This window comes from Macaca mulatta, chromosome 9 (genome assembly GCF_049350105.2).
Source record: "Macaca mulatta isolate MMU2019108-1 chromosome 9, T2T-MMU8v2.0, whole genome shotgun sequence".
Classification (NCBI taxonomy): domain Eukaryota; kingdom Metazoa; phylum Chordata; class Mammalia; order Primates; family Cercopithecidae; genus Macaca; species Macaca mulatta.
Window position 1 is genome coordinate 96986707 of NC_133414.1, and position 17684 is coordinate 97004390.

The window sequence follows — 17684 nt, forward strand, 5'->3', positions numbered from 1 at the left end:
GCAAAATTCAAATGTGATCATCTCTCCACTATTGCAGTTCCCCTAGTGACCCTTGGAAGGAAACCCAAAGTCTTTAACACAGTTTACAATTCTTATTGCAAGGATGAAACTTGAAGACATTGTGCTAAGTGAAATAAGCCAGATACAAAGGAGCTATTGTATGATTTCACATATATGAGGTACCCAGAATAGATGAATTCAGAGAGACAGAAAGTAAAACAGAAGTTACCAGTGGCTGTGGGTAGGGGTAAATGGAGAATTCTAGTTTAATGAGTTGAGAGTTTCAGTTTGGGATGATGAAAATTGTCCCATGATGTGGTGATGATAGCACAACAATGTGAATGTACTTAATGCTACTGAGTTGTATGCTTAATAATAATGGTCAAAATGGTATGTCTATTTTAGCACAATGAAAAAATGGAACAGTAAAGTCAATGACTATAATATCATAAAGTGTAAGTAGCATGAGAGAAAATAATTCAGGCTAAGAGGATAGAGACTGCTAGGTAGGACTATTTTAGAATAAGTGATCAAGGTACTTATTTCTCTGAAATTGGAATGTTTAAATAGAAGAGAAAGAGCTAGCTGGCAATGCCCGTAAGGGGTCCAGGCGTGGAGACATCAAGTGAAGAGTCTGAGGCAGGAATGACCTTAATGCATTAATGGCAGCAAGAGGTCTATATGCTTTCATGGATGGGTGTGTGCACGCATGCACGTGTCTGTGTGTGTAGTTGGTGGGCATGAGCATATGTCTGCATTTGTGAGTATCCTTGTTTTCCTGTTGGAAACAAGGAACTCAACATGACTAACCAGGTGAACCTAGTTATGGTAGTTCAGCAAGGAGATTTCCCAAAATGGATGGCAATTGAAAGAGAAATTTTACTGTATTGAAGCACACAGCTGCCGAGCACTGTGCTGGAGGCTCCTAAATTTCTCCTAGTCCCGAGAAGAGTTGTTTATTAATCTGGAGTTGAAGGCCAGGCCCGGGCTATCCTTGTTCACAAGGTTGATTGGGCCCTACATTGCTGAGCCTAGCCTCCTCCCTCAATCTGAGGCATCTGCCAGAGCCCCAGGCTAGAGGGCCAGCGTCCTTGTCATTGAGTCCCTGCTCTGCAGAAACACCAGTACGTCATTTCTGGTGAATAAATCTGGGTTCCCGGATCAAGGGTTTGGGGAGTTGACATGGCCCTGGAGGTACGGAGGAGTCTTTCTAGGGGTGGGGGAAGTGGGATGAAAGGCAGAAATCAGGTTGAGGATGTTTCTTTTTATGCTTCTGCTGGAGCACCTGTGACTTTCCTCAATTATCTGTTCATCTGCAGTGGAAACTATCTTTGTTTCCAAAGGGAGCCTCGAGGACCTAGACCTATGGGGCTGGGCTGCTGAGGATTCTTAGTGGGGTAATAGCTGGAAGAAAGCTCTGAAGAACAAATGAAAGGTTAAGATTGAGAAATGGGAGGGGGATTCAAGGCAAGTTGTCTAATTGCCAGTGGTTTTGACTCACAGAACGGGGGAGTTCCTGCCAGAAAGTAGAGAGGGATTTAGCACTCTGCCAGGTCCAACATAGTAAGAAATTTTCAGAGAAAATGCTTACCCAGGCAAACCTGTCTAAAACACCAAGGGGAAGCAAACTCAAGTTAATTCTGGGCTGGGCTGGTGACTAAGATTGAGGTTGATCTGAGGTTGAGACCTTCCTCATTGGATCACCAACCTGTAGCCTAGGGCCTGCCACTGAGTAAATGATAGTTAACAGGCCCTGGAGAGGAATCAGCTGCCCAGATACAAAGATAGGATTCAGGTGGCAGATGGACTCAAAGGGGATGTGGAGAGAAAGAGGAAGCTCCTACAGACACCTGGGTTTCCACGCATTCTTATTCCCTAAGCTAATGGGCATGAGCGAGGTGTCAATGCACAGTCCCATTTGTTCTCACTGCCATGGAAAGTATGTTTATAGTCTTTCAGCGGCAACACCAGGGGCCTAGGCACAGAAGAACCCCTCCTTAGGATCCCCACTGCTCATCACAGTGCCTACCTTTGTTAAAGTACTAGTCACACAATGTCACAAGGATGTTTACTTTTCCAAATCCCCAACTAGAGTCCAGGGATGGGTCATCTATTTCTATATAGCCTGTACCCAGGTTGTAGAACAGAGGGCATGTTCAATACATATATGTTGATTAACTGAGATAATCTTCCCTGATTTTTCTCACACCAAGGGGAGGACCATGTCCCTGTTTCCATCACTCACTCTCCTTCTCCTGAGTGTGGTGGCAACATCTTACTCAGAAACTGTGACCTGTGAGGATTCCCAAAAGATTTGCCCTGCGGTGATTGCCTGTAACTCCCCAGGCATCAACGGCTTCCCAGGCAAAGATGGGCGTGATGGCACCAAGGGAGAAAAGGGGGAACCAGGTACAGTTTGGGCTGTTCTGTCTCTGCAATTCTTTACCTTCTAGAGAAAACTGCCTGGGGGTATGAGGAGACTGATGTCCTATTTGAGTATATTTTTCTCAACTATACTGTAACTCAAAACAGAGATTCAGCTCTCATTCTCTGGCATCTCAGACTTCCACACAGCAGTTTGTGACTAACAGTTGTCTTGCCTGCCCAGAAAAGCGGCCCACAGGTCAGGCCATCGCATGGGACACAGGATGAATTTTTCTTCTCTGGGTCATAGTTATTGTCATGTCAGACCCCTATTCACTTCAATAGGGATGGCACCAGGTTCAAGAGGCCAAAGTAGAGACCTGGAGCCAGCAAACATAGGTTTTACTGGGGGAATCTATTTACAGGGAGATCCAGCAGCAGTGGGCCGGACAGGAGAACCACAACTATTTGTAAAAAACATGCAGTTAATTTTCACTTTGCACCCTCCCTGCAGCAACCTCCATATGGCAACTCTATTTCTTAAGTTATTGCTCTCAGGTGCATACCATACAGTTATTGAGAGCAGTGCTCAGAAAGGTCAGTCCTGCGTCAAGGTCTCCTTTCTCCTGAGAAGGGACTGGGCATCCAACCCTTGAAGAGAAAGAACATAGATATTAAGTCACATTTCCTTTTTCTTCCAACAGGCCAAGGGCTCAGAGGTTTACAGGGCCCTCCTGGAAAGTTGGGGCCTCCAGGAAATCCAGGGTCTTCTGGGTCACCAGGACCAAAGGGCCAAAAAGGAGACCCTGGAGAGAGTCCAGGTAAGGACTCCAGCAAGGTCCGAGCTGAATGCACCCAGGGTTCTGAGACCTTGAGTACCTGGTGTGCCCCTTCTCCTGTTCCTTCAAAGGAAGATACCCAAATTTGCTTTCTGACCCAGTGCCCTCAGCCCTCTTTTCATTCTTAGAGCCTTAGGGAATTCCTATAAGTGCCTGAGTACAGACTTACAAACTTTTCAAGACAACTCCCTCATCAGGCACTCCCTGTAGGAGCTGAGCCTGGGTTCTCCATCAGTTGAAATAGTTCAATGTGAGGCCCTGGTCCTAGAGGGAAAAAATAGACCATTTAAGTGTGGGCTTATTATGTCTATTTTTGCAAAAGCATGTAACCATGGTATGTCATATTTTACTTCATAAGAAACCAAGCCAAAGCTTAATAGCTTAAAAACATAGCCGTCAATTTAAATCACAAGTCTGTGGGTCAGCCATGTGATTTGTCTGCTGGTTTAAGCTGGGCTCACTCATATATGTCTGTGGTCAGCTGATGGCCAATAGTCTCACTCATGTGTCTGGCTGTTGTTTGAATGTTAGCTGGAGTGATGAGGGTAATTGAACCACGTCTCTCATCATCCAACAGGCTAGCCAGGGCTTCTTCACATAGCAGTGACTACAGGATTCCCAAGAGTAGAAATAAGAAAGGCTTTAGGCTTCTTGAAGACTCAGAGCACATTATCATTTCTGCCAGACTGTATTGGTCAAAACAAGTCACAAGGCCAGCCCAGATTCAACGAGTACTGAAATAGACTCGTGTCTAAATGAGAGGAGCTACACCCTATTGAGGCCATTTTTGCCATCTACTACAACAAGTGGTTTGCTCTTGCCCTCCCCACTTGGATAATGGGCAACTCACAAAAATCTTGGTTTCCTGACTAATAGAACAAACCTGGGAAAAACAAAAACAAAATAAAAGACAACAAAAGCAAAACCTCTCCAAAGACAAAAACCCTGTAATCTTTTTAGTCACTCTTCACCAGGTCATAATAGAGTAATGCCTCAAGAGATTTCTTTTTAGTTTTGATAGAACAATTTGTTTGGAAAGAAATAATCTGTGAAGAACCTGGCCTATGGATTGCTAAGTAATCAGGGAGTATATGTGTGCATGTGATATGTACGTGTACTTTGGGATACAGTAAACAGACAAAGAGTGACGTTTGGGGTTGGATGAAAATAGAGATTTTTCATTCTTTTGACTTTTAAGTATTTTTTATTTTCCTTTGAAGTGTAAACATCAATGTAAAATAAGCTTCTTTTTCAATTTGAAAAAGATACTCTACTCTCGTGTATATGCACAGTTCCGAGGTTCCTTCTCAACAATGCTTCTTTACTTTGTTCTAATTTTCTAGATTGTGAGAGTAGCCTGGCTGCCTCAGAAAGAAAAGCTCTGCAAACAGAAATGGCTCGTATCAAAAAATGTAAGCCTTTTCTCTTACTCTCCAGGCAGCTTGAAATTTGGGAAAAATAGAATGCTACAAATATTTATAGAATGCAAAAAATATTTATTGAATGCATATAATTTTCTGTACCCTGATAGGCATTTCTCATATTCTGACCTCATGGAATTCTCACAACATTTTGGTAGAAATGGGGGCAAAGGGAAGTTAAATTACTTGCTCAAATGCACAGAGCTAAAAAATGGCAGGGGTGCTTTATAGATGGAAGTCAGTCTAACTCGAGAGACCCTAATATTTTACCCTCTGATATTGCTCACTGAAAATGGGACTTATATCCCTTTGTTGCACTGGTATTGAGACCTGGACATGGGGTCTAACCTGCCTCGGGCAAATATTTTCAGACATTTTTTGTTTGGTCTCAAGTTAATAATTTATCATTTGGAAGTCCAAATTATATATGTTTTAGAATTCTGATCTGAAAGCACAGAGAGGCCTTTGTAGCAGTCTGTCTGTTCACATTTGGGTTGCCATATTTAACAAAGAAAAAGACAAAGCACCAATTAAATTGGATTTCAGCTTAAAAACATTCTTAGTATAAATATGTCTGAAAAATTATATAGGAGATATACTAAAATATTCATTGTTTGTCTGAAATTCAAGTTTAACTGGACATGCTATATTTTATCTGGCAACTCTACTCTAGAAGACTTTTTCTTGAGAAATACCTTGAGTTGGGCTTAAGGATAAGCCAATTTCACCCACTTTTTCACATTTTAGGGCTGACCTTCTCTCTGGGCAGACAAGTTGGGAACAAGTTCTTCCTGACTAATGGTGAAATGATGACCTTTGACAAAGTGAAGGCCCTGTGTGCCGAGTTTCAGGCCTCTGTGGCCACCCCCAGGAATGCTGCAGAGAACAGAGCCATCCAGAATCTCATCAAGGAGGAAGCCTTCCTGGGCATCACTGATGAGAACACAGAAGGGGAGTTTGTAGATCTGACAGGAAATAAACTGACCTACACAAACTGGAACGATGGTGAGCCCAACAATGCTGGTTCTAATGAAGACTGTGTATTGTTACTGAAAAATGGCAAGTGGAATGACATCCCCTGCTCCTCTTCCCATCTGGCCCTCTGCGAGTTCCCTATCTGAAGGGTCACATCACTCAGGCCCTCCTTGTCTTTTTACTGCAACCCGCAGGCCCACAGTCTGCTTGAAAAGATAAATTATATCAATTTCCCCTTATCCAGTATTGTTTCTTTTGTGGCAGTCACTAAAAATGATCACTAACAGCACCAACAAAGTAATAATAATAGTAGTAGTAGTTAGTAGCAGCAGTAGTAGTCATGCTAATTATATAACAATATATTTTTAATATATACCACAAGACCCTATCTTTTGCATCCTACGTTAATTATCTAGTTTAACTAAGCTGCAATACTTTCAGTAGCATTAACTTGCTGCAATATGAACATAAGATGGATTTATTTTTCCATTTACAACAAACACCTGTGCTCTGTTGAGCCTTCCTTTCTCTTTGGGTAGAGGGCTCCCCTAATGACATCACCACAATTTAATACCATAGCTTTTTAACAAGTTTCAGGTATTAATAAAATCTATTTTGTAACTTTATGAACTCTGTTTTCTTTTTAATGAGATATTAAACCATGTAAAGAACATAAGTAACAAATCTCAAGCAAACAGATTCACAAATACTCACTCACATACATAACTATATACTCACTTTCTAGATTAAAATATGGGATGTTTTTGACTTCCTAGAAGCCCCTTTATAAGTCCTTCTAGTGTTAACTTCTAGGAAAATACTCTTCTGACCTCCATGACTGCCCAGTAATTTTGTCTGTTTATAAACATTGTGTAGTTGGAATCATACTGTGTGTAATGTTGTCTGTCTTGTTTACTCAGAATTCAATCTGTGAGATTCATTCATGTCATATGTACAGAAGTTTCATCCTTTTCACTGCCATGTAGGGTTCCCTTATATTAATATTCCTCAGTTCATCCATTCTATTGTTAATAGGCATTTAAGTGGCTTCCAATTTTTGGCCATGAAGAAGAGAATCCACGAACATTCCTGGACTTGTCTTCTGGTGGACATGGTGCATGAATTTACCTATCCAGGAGTGGAACTAGTAGAGAATGAGGAAAGCATGTATTTAGTTTCAGTAGATACTGCTGGTTTTCCTAAGTGATTGTATGAATTTATGCTCCTACCAGCAATGTGTGGCAGTCCTAGATGCTCTATGTGCTTGTAAAAAGTCAATGTTTTCAGTTCTCTTAATTTTAATTATTACTGTGGATATAAAGTGATATTTCTCCATGGTTTTAATCTGTATTTCCTCAACATGTAATAAGGTTGAACACTTTTTTATCTGCTGATTGGGTACTTGGGTATCTTCTTTTATGAAGTACCCATTCACGTCTTTTGTATTTTGTTTAAATTACTTAGCCAATATTTTTCTTACTGACTTTTAAGCTATTTTTACATTCTGAATATGTCCTTTGTAATGTGTATTACAAATATTTTGCTAGTTTTTGACTTGCTCCTAATGTTGAATTTTTATGAACAAAATTTCCTAATTTTGAGAAAGTCTTATTTATTCATATTTTCTTCCAAAATTAGTGCTTTTTGTGTCATGTTTAAGAAATTTTTGCCCATCCCAAAATCATGAAGATATTTTTCCATTTTTTTCTAATAGTTTTATTAATAAACATTCTATCTATTCCTGGTAGAATAGGTATCCACTTGATACAGCACTATTTGTGGAAAGACCATTTTTCCTCCATTGAATTAGGGTGGTGCATTTTTGTAAGTTAGGTAACTGTATGTGTGTGTGTCTGTTTCTGGGCTGTCTATTCTACTAGTCTATTTGTTGATGCTTGTGTCAAACAGTACCCTGTTTTAATTACTGTACATTTATAATTGTAATTATAGTCCAGCTTTGTTCTTCTTCAAGTCAAGATTTCCATATAAATATTAGAAACAGCTTCTCAATTTCTGCAAAAGCTTGATGAGGTTTCCATTGGGACCACACTGACTCGATGAATCAACTTATGCAGAACTGACAACTTACTACTGAATCTCTAATCGATGTTCATCATGTATCTCTTCATTTAACTAGAATTTATTTAACTTTATTAATATGTTTTGGCATTTTTAGTTTAAAAACCTTATATATCTTGTTTTGGTGGTTTTAGGGATTTTAAAAATATATTTTTAATATTTTTTCTTTTCTATTGTTGTAGACAGAAATACAGTTAAGTGTTGTATGTAGTCTTACGATGTTTAGTAACTTCAATAAGTTTATTTCTTAACTCTAGTAATTTGTAGATTCTTCTGGATTTTGTATGTGCATAGTCTTGTAAGCTGAAAATATGGCAATACTTATTTCTTCCCAATTGCTTTACTTTTTTTCTTACCTTATTGCACTGGTTAGCAACCCCAATACAGAGACCTCCAGAACAGGCATAGACTCCTGAAAGACAATATAATGAAGTGCTCCAGTCAGGCCTATCTAAACTGGATTCACAGCTCTGTCACTTAATTGCTACATGATCTGGAGCCAGTTACTTAAACACTCTGTGTTTCAGCCATGTATTTGCAGCTGGGAGAAAATAATGATTCCTATTTCATGAAAATTGTGGGGACAATGAAATAAGTTAACACCTTTAAAGTGTGTAGTAAAGTATCAGGATACTATATTTTAGGTCTTAATACACACAGTCATGCCACTAGATATAAGCTTTTTAATGAGATAATGTGATATTATAAATAACATGCATTGATTTTTACAAATTAAGTCAACCTTACTTTGATGGAATAAACTCCATTTAATCACATTTAATCTTGTGTATATATTATTGGAGTGGAGTTATTAATAGTTTGTTTAGCACATTTGCACCTATGTTCATGAGAGATACCGGCTTTTTTTCCCCTTCTTAATGCACTTGCTAGGTTTTGGTGTCAAGGTTATGTAAGCCTCATTAAAATGAGCTGTGATGTGCCCTCATGCTCCCATTATCTAAAATAATTTGTGTAAAATTATACTTTAATGTTAGATAAATTCACCAGTGAAGCCATCTTGGAATGGTGTTTTCTATTGGGAAATGATTTTAATTTCAGATTTAATTTCTCATGATCTAAACTTATTCATGTTTTCTGTCTTTTGTTCAGTTTCAGTGAGTTATATTTTTCAATGAATGTGTCAATTTCCTCTGAATATATATGTATTGCCATAAAATTGTTAAAATACCTTCATATTTCTTTTCAATATAAGTAGGATCTATAGCAGTGCCTATGTATCTGTTATAATTATTTGTATTTTATCTCTTTTTTTCTTTTTTTTTTTTTTTGAGACGGAGTCTCACTCTGTCACCTAGGCAGGAGTGGCTGGAGTGCAGTGGCACGATCTTGGCTCACTGCAACCTCTGCCTCCTGGGTTTAAGAGATTTTCCTGCCTCAGCCTCCCAAGTAGCTGAGATTACAGATGCCCACCACCATGCCCAGCTAATTTCTGTATTTTTAAGTGGAGACAAGTTTCCACCATGTTGGCTAGGCTGGTCTCAAACTCCTGACCTGAGGTGATCTGCCTGCCTCAACCTCCCAAAGTGCTGGGATTACAGGCGTGAGCCACTGTGCTTGGCCTGTCTCTTTTTTTCTTAATCAATCTTGCAAAGGATTTGTCAATTTTATTAATTTTTTCCAAAAGCTTCTTTTTGGTGTTTTCTCTGCTAACCTCTATGATTACATGTATTTATATCTGTTCCTATATTTATCATTTTCTTGTATCGATCTTCCATGGGTTTAATTTGCCATTCTTTTTCTAGCTTCTTTTAATTGACATTTAGAGAACTGATTTTCTTCCTTCCTTCTTTGCTAATACAATCATTTGAAGTTATAATTTGTACTTAAGAACTATTTCAGTTGCATACCACATGTTTGGATGTGTATCTTTTGTCACCAATTCAAAATATGTTTTTCATATCCAATTCACATTATTTTATAATTATCATTGTGACTTCTTTGACTTATGGTTTATTTATAAGTGTATTGTTTAATTCCTAAATATTTGAGCATTTTAGAAAGCTATATTCCTGTAAGTGATTTCTAGTTTAATTCCACTGTATCCAGAAATATACTTTTCTATGAGTTCAATCTTTGGAAATTTGTTAAGATTTTATGATCTAGGTTATGATTTAGAATGGTAAATGTATTATGTGCACAAGAAATAATGTGGTTTTTACAGTTGATTAGTATATCATTAGGTCTTGTGCATATTTTCTATATTCTCACTAATATTTTGCCCTTTTGGAAGGAAATAACAAAGATCAGAACAGAAATAAATGATATAGAGAGTAGAAAAGCAAATAGGTCAATGAAACTCAAAATTAATTTTTGTGAAATGATACAATTTCCAAACTTTAGCTAAAATAAGAAAAATACAGAGAAGACTCAAAATCAGAAAAAAGAGAGGAGACATGATAACTGATAACATACAAGTACAAAGGATCATAAGAGCTACATTCCTTTCTGTTACATTGTTTTCTATTTACATTCTGGCTATCTCTTGCTAGCTCACTCTCTTAAAGTTTTATTTCATAAGAGCTAAAAACATCTAGGTTTAAAATGTACAGATATACTTTGTAACTTAGCATTAGGCAAAATTGTCTTAGAGAACTCAATTATTATTCAAGTAAAAATGATAAATTGAATTTCATCAAAATTAAAGATTAACTGAGTTTGTTAAACATTAGGAAGACAGGCAAACCATGACTGGGAGAAAAAATATTTGCAAATATTGGCCTGCATCTGTCAAAGGATACAAAGGATACAGAAACAACTGCTATAAGCCAGTAATAAAAGACAAAACTGGGAAGGGATGGCCAGGGACGAGAGGAGAAAGGAAACACATGACAGACCACCTTCAATGTCCTTGATCAGGCATTCCCATTCCTTAATGTGTACTAAATAGTGTTGCAAAAAAAAAAAAAAAAAAAATCTATGCAAGTCCTAACCACAAAGACTTATGACGGCACCCTTATATGGAATTAGGGTCTTTATAGTTATGATAAAGACAAGATGAGGCCACACTAGATTCGAGCTGGCCCTAATCCACTGACTGGTATCCTTATAAGAAGAGGGAAATTTGGACACACAGTTACACAAAGAGAATGCTGTGTGATGAAGGAGGCAGAGATTGGAGTGACACATCTTTAAGACAAAGAATGCCAAAGATTGTGGACAATACTGGTATCAGAAACTTCCGCCAGCTTCTTCTGAAACATCTGCCTACAAACTTGGTTTCTACTAAAATCTTCCGTTCCATGAGAAAACACAGAATATGATGAACCATTCAGCCAGGAAACTGCTGCTAATTCCTCAGGGCTGTTTACCTACAATGGCCTATATCAGAAGCTGGGAGGGAGGTATAGAAGAATATTCCTCAGAGCCTCCAGTAGGAACCAACCCTGGTGACACCTTGATCTCAGACTTCTAGCCTCCAGCACTGTGTGAGAATAAATTTATGTTGTTTTAAGTCACCCAGTTTGTGGTAGTTTATTATGGAAGCCCTAGAAAATGAATACACTTAGCAACAGGGACTCCTGTTGTGTATACTACAGTAGACTGAATTGTTCCCTAGAAAACATCCTTCTGAGCTTCAGTTTTATGAGAGGGAAGACAAAAACAGAGAGAGAGAGAGAGAGAGAATGAATGAATGAATGAATGAATGAATGAATGAATGAATGAATTGAGATATTCTCATGTGCTTGCCAGGACCTCCATAAAAAGTCACTCCTGGGTCTGGGCTCACATCCCCACTGGGGGATTCATGACGAGGGACTGGGCTACTGTGGTGTGTGTGATTCAAGGACTGGGGCCTGCCTGCACTCATGAGAATAATGATGGCTTCGATGTTGACCTCACAGGAAGGTGTCTTCACAGTACTGAAGGCCAATCTGGGCAAGGAGCTGCAGGCCACCCTCAGGCAGACACCAGGCTTTTAGCTAAGGGTGAGGGGGAACTTTGGGGCCCAGTGAGCCCATGTAACCCACAGCAGGACTTTGTCACTGCAACCTAAGTGAGTATCGGGGAGCTGGCTGGGAGAGGACCAGGAGTGAGCTAGGTATGTGCACAGGTTGGGTGCCATGTGATTTAAATCTTTACAGGAGAATCAGTGGAATAAGAGGTGAAGAAAAACTTGTAGAAGGGGTTTCTGAGTACCTGTTATGTGCCACTTAGAAACTTTGCACCATGACCTCATAAAACATCATTTTACAAATTAGGAAAAGAGAACCTAAGATGTTGGGATACTTGCAGCAAGCTCACAGTTCATGTGAGGTAGCTTTAGAAAGTTGAAAATTCACAACTATCTCACTCCAAACTCATGTCATCAAGCATATTCTCCATGTGTTAATCCATACTCCAGGTCATAAATAGGTTCAAGCCATTCCTCTTGTTCTTCTCTCCCAGTTTCTGGCCAGTGTTATGTAACCTAGCTTTTACTTTCAGACTTGTCTCCCCTTAACATCCCACCTGATGAGGCATCACTTACAGACGAAACTGCCGAGGACAGTCAAAAGAAGAAACTGCTGAGGACAGGCAACCACTTTCACAATGAAGGACAGAATTATACATAAAAAAAGATGATGAGGCAGTACCATACCCCTCCTTACACACACACAAGCACGCATACCACAAACACCCAAGAGACACACAAAATAAACACTTATACAGCAAACATACAAACACTTATAGATGCATAGAAGCCAGACTCTACTCAAAGGTCTGACTGTGATCCCTCTCTTCTCCAGCTCTGACCTTGCAGGAATCCATCATCACAGAGGGAAATAGGGCCTTTGCCAGCAACAGGCAGTCATTTGGCCGCCCATTGAGAACTCTGTGTCCATGAGTCCATCACCACCCTCATGGACCTGAAGAACACAGGCCTAGTATGTCTCATGAGGAAAGTAACACACCTACCTGGGCCTAAGGGAGGCCCCAGATCCAGGAAATTCCCCTACCTGAATGAGACCCCTGTAACTGTACATTTGCTACCCAGAAGGGCCTGATGGATGAGACAGAGGAAAGTGCAGGGAGATGAACCGGATGGGAAATGGAATAACATTAACTTTGTGCAGTCCTATCTCACTATGCGAGTTCTGCATGCATCAACAGGAAAGTCAGGAAGATTAATGCTTGATCAGGAAAAGGGATTGCTCCCTTAGAGCACCCTTCTGCGCACCAATATCTGAATAGTAATGGTTAGTTTGGGCTTACCAGTTTGACCAATTTTATATGAAAAGTACTGTTAGCTGAAAGGTAACCTCTAATGATACATTCATATCCTAATCTCTAGGACCTGTGAATATTACTTTACAGGGAAAAATAGTGCATACTATCTTATACGTTATATGATTGAGGATCTTGAGAGGAGGAATTACCCTGGATTATTTGGTTGGGCCCTTTTTTAGCCATTTCAGTTTGCTATAACAAAGTATTGTAGACTGGGTGACTTATAAATAGCAAATTTATTTCTCACAGTCCTGGAAGATGTAAGTCCAAGATCAGCATGCTAGCATGGCCAGGTTCTGGTGAGGTTCTGGACCTCTTCCGGGTTCTAGACAGCTGACTGCTCCTTGTGTTCCCACATGGTAGAAAGAGACTGATAGAGCTCTCTGGAGTCACAGACTCCAATAATGGCACAGACCCTATTTAGCAGGGCTCCACCCTCATGACCTAATCACCTCCAAAGGCCACAACTTCTAATACCATCATATTGAGGGTTAAGATTTCAAGATAGGAATTTTGAGAGGACACAAACATTCAGTCCATTGCAGGCCCTAAATAAAATCACATGTATCAAGATGGGCAGGGGAGTTTGGAGACAGATGTCCAGAAGAAGAAGAGGAAGGAATGAGGAAGCAGAGATTGAAGCAATGCAGCCACAAGCAAAGAAACATCTGCAAACACTGAAGGAAGTAAAAAGAAAGCTGAGGCTGAAAGAGGCAAGAAAAAGATTCTCCCCTAGAGTGTCTGAAGGGAGTGTAGCACTGCCAATACTTTGATTTCAGACTTCTGGACTCCAGAAACTGGAGCAAATGAATTTCTGTTGTTTTAATCCACCTAGCTTGTGTTAATGTACTACAGCCATCCTAGGAAACTAAAACAAGTATGCATGGAGGTTTTTCCTCAAGACTCATGAAAAACCACAGGCTCCTGAAGGAGTCATGAACCTGTCATTTGGACAATCTCTATGCTGTGGCCACCACCAACAGTAACACCCTTCTCCTGTAAAGGGTGTCTGCAGGTAATGAGGCAAACTCCAGTCACTCCTCTTTCAGGATTCATGGGGTCACCTTTTCATGGAGAATGAAGAATGTCTTGAACTCATGAGCAACAGAATTCTGTCATTCCTGGAGGCCCCTGAAAGGCTGATTCTTCTCTGTGTCCTTTGATATATTTGTCCCACTCCTGTCTGCTCTAAGACGTGGTCTTTTTTAGTGCTGGCCCCTTAAACTCTGCAGCTGTGGATGTCCATGCCCAATTCTAAGTCTTTCGTAACAGCATCCTTATCAACTACACGCACCAAGAGTCTGTTTCCCATTCTTGTCTGCAATCAGTTTATTCCAACCTCCCTCCCACCAAGAGTGGCTTCTCTCCCCACATTTGTTAACCCAGGATCTCAGTGGGTCTCTCTGCTCCTATCCATGATGTGGTCTGTGTCAGAAGTCTCAGCTGGAGAGTGGCCATGGGAAGAATGACAGGAAGTACTCATGAATGATGAGATAACTTGTGGAGTGGGGCTGGAAATGGATATATGAGCCCTGTCCCACACACACACATTCACAACCACACACACACACACCCCTCCCACACTACGTTTGGCAGATAGATAGTCCAGTTGAAGCTTCTTGCATAATATTAAGCTCCCCTTCCTGCTTCTGACCCCTCACATTTGAAGGAATATTTTAGAATGCAACCACTAGCAGCAGAGGCAAGGCACAATTTCCAGTACATCCCAAAGCTGACACCCAGGCAATGACGCTGTGGAGAGTGGAGTATCCTGCCTCTGGGTGCTGAGCTCCCTGACGCTGTCAGCATGCAGGAGGTTCAGGAGCATGTTCTACGTGACAGCTACAGAGCAGTGGATGTTTCTATTTGGCAAAATTAAAGACAATTTTATTTCAATCAAAATCTTACATGGAACACAAATACACAGAAGAGGTTAAAGAACAATTTTATCAAAAAGTAATTGTTTAATTCAAATTTATTCCCTTACATGAGACAGAGTGCTCTAATAAACATCAAAGTTTTGAAAATCCAGTCATTGATGATAACTATAGTCTCATGTAAACCCCAGAATTCAGTTTACCTTTTCATATCGAGTTTGGGTTGCGTTAGAATACTGAGTGACGTGCATATATGCTTACAAATGACAGCCAGGTACAATGTGCACTCTGCCATCTTCTTAGTACAACTATGCATTTAGACTCGTCATAGGCCACACTTAGTCCTGGATTTAGAAGGATAGAAAGATAGGAAAAGGAACACAGCCTGCCATCAGGACAGCACCAAACATTGTTCTGCAGTGAGAGGAGGCCTGACAGGAGTCACACAGCAGTCTAGGGGCTGCTCTCTGCCCATCCAGGGAGACTTCAGGTGTGACCGAGTTAGACCTACACAAGTAGGTACAGTAATGGGTGAGAACTGACCCTGACTTGAAAGCCCCTTATTCCTGATAGGAGCCAATATATGTTATGACAATAGCTCCATAGGCAAAGTTTCCAGGTCTCCACAAGGGACATATGTGACACAAGAAGCACCGCACTTCAGAAAGTCCAAAACTGTGGTTCAGAAACTGATATTTTTATTCCATTCTGTCCTCCCAGTTTGAAGTAGTTCATGATCCGATCACAGGTCATTTTTGTAAGCAATATTGCTCATTAACACTGCTGGATTTCCACCCTGATCAGGGTTCCAGGCAAACAGAACTAGAAAGTTAACCCAAGGTCAAATTTCATAAATGGGAGAAAGGGTTTTGCTAACACTTTATTCACACAGTGTCATTTCCAAAACTCTTCTGTATCAAGCTATTCTACAAAAGAAGAATCCAAGCTTACAGTAAATTGAAAATGACATATGACACAATATAAACATGCTTCTAATGTTATGGTTTCACTTGACTATTAGGATCATGACAAATACAGGCACTGGCAAGCATGGAATGGACTTTCCACAACCTTGTGTAGTATTTAAGTGAGCTCAGCCTGAGTTCATAGTACTGAACTGACTTGAACCACAGATAGGGAATGGAATTTACCATGCTGAATTTATAAAGTCACCAGTGTAATGATGAACTTTCTGGTACCCTTTTTTGAAAATTGAAATGCACGGATAAATCTGTGGGGACAGTTTTGTTCTCCTCACCTCATTTCTTTCTGGAACCAGACAACAGTACTTCTTGAACTTCCTAGGACCATGTAACCCTTGAGCCAATCATCGTGTCACTGCCCCTCACTATCCTCTTGTCCTCACTTTCCTCCTGCACACTTAGGTGGCAAGGCTAATTATTATAATCACTCTTTTGCAATTTCCACTTCCTTTAATAATTCCCTTCCTCTTTTAAGTGTCTTGGGGGACAACAATTTCAACCATGTCAAAATTATACTCTCCATTTACTCTTTACCCGCGCCTGCAAAGCTGACCTTGGTTGTAGAAAAATATACAATCATGATGCCTCTCTCCCTGTAAATTAATGACTTCTAACATCAAGTAACCCCAAGTGCCACCCAGTAATCCTGCTGCATTTTCTCTCCCTTACTCTGCCATGCCTCCAGATACTAACTAACTTTAAACCTTATCCTCTTTTCTTAAGCCTGCCACACTTTCCAGTCTTTACTCTTGCCTAAAGATCTTGCTTTTTACTTCGCTGCAAAATCGAAAATGATCAGAAAATAACTTCCTTTCTCACAACCAAACGTCCCAATGTGCCTCCATCAGTGACCACAAACTCTGGCCTCCCTCCTCTTATCATGGATGAACTGTCTGTGTTCTCCTCTAAGGCCAAACAAGTTACTTATGTTCTCAACCTCACCCTCCTCTCAGTGACTCAAGGATATCTCTCCAGCAAGTAACCCAATTTGCTTTACTGGTTTTCTTTCTCTATTTCATCCTTCTCAGCTGGATGCAGACATGGTATAAGATATCTCATCCGAAAAATAATTTACCCTCCACCCAGTACCTCTTCAGCTATCCTCCATTTCTATGATCGCTGTCCCCAAAGAGCAAAACCCCCTGAGTGGTATCTTCTCATACACTATGGCAGAAATGGGGCTTCATTTCCAGCACCATTTCCTTTCCTTGGGAGCACAGGAAGCAGTATTTCCCAGAATCCCTTGCAGTTGGGTTGGGTTGGGAGCAAGTGATCTGGCTATAGAAATGCAAATGTGAGCAAAAGTGATGTAACACATTCAATCCATGGTGCTTAGGTATCTCTAGTGCCTAATCCTTCCTTTTTTATCTCCCTCCTGAGTGTAAGAACCACATGTGTGAAAGCGGAACTATCAGATAGGTTTGCCCTAGCAGGATCTGTGGAGGAGAAAAAGTCATAGAGAAAGGCTTTTCATCAGTCATGGATCTAAAAGCACGCTCGGTAATGGTGGACTTCAGACAGAGATAGAGAGATCCCAGATAAGCCATCCTGGGATGCAGGATGCAGTTCAATTTTGATTTTCCTTAGATTCTATCCCCATGAATCCCTCCCCTCCTCACCCTTTTAGCTTTGATGATACTTCTTTTGTTCTGAGAATGCTTGGCTGCCTGCTCCATTCCTACTCATCAGTAGAAGCTTGTCTTAGTGTTTCATTTTCAAGGACTTCTTGATATAAACTACTGTCTGAAGGACATTCTGTTCCTAAGTGGGACAGGCGCAGAGCCTGGGCTGCCATGACTCAGTTATTCCTGAGAACTACAAGTGAGAAAGGCTGGAAAATTGGGTCAGTTCAAGGTCTCTAAAAGAACCATCCTGCAGCTATCAGGAGGTATGTCTGTCTGTCTCTTAAGTAGAGAA

General features: G+C 40.3%; 1 protein-coding gene across 4 annotated transcripts; it reads left to right on the forward strand.

Moving 5' to 3' along the window:
- Positions 1 to 47: 47 nt before the first annotated feature.
- On the forward strand, positions 48 to 6225 carry MBL2 (mannose binding lectin 2). 4 transcript variants are annotated; one of them, XM_015147559.3, is made up of 5 exons: positions 48 to 1124; positions 2214 to 2409; positions 3069 to 3185; positions 4547 to 4615; positions 5372 to 6225. In XM_015147559.3, the coding sequence occupies exons 2-5, from the start codon at positions 2223 to 2225 to the stop codon at positions 5743 to 5745; spliced, it is 747 nt and encodes a 248-aa protein (XP_015003045.3). In that variant the 5' UTR covers positions 48 to 1124; positions 2214 to 2222; the 3' UTR covers positions 5746 to 6225.
- Positions 6226 to 17684: the final 11459 nt, after the last annotated feature.

Bases quoted from the DNA above. Each gene is read 5' to 3' on its own strand.
- MBL2 (XM_015147558.3), top strand. The intron at 2,410-3,068 runs GTACAGTTTGGG...TTCTTCCAACAG, and splicing joins GGGAGAAAAGGGGGAACCAG to GCCAAGGGCTCAGAGGTTTA. The intron at 3,186-4,546 runs GTAAGGACTCCA...CTAATTTTCTAG, and splicing joins AGACCCTGGAGAGAGTCCAG to ATTGTGAGAGTAGCCTGGCT.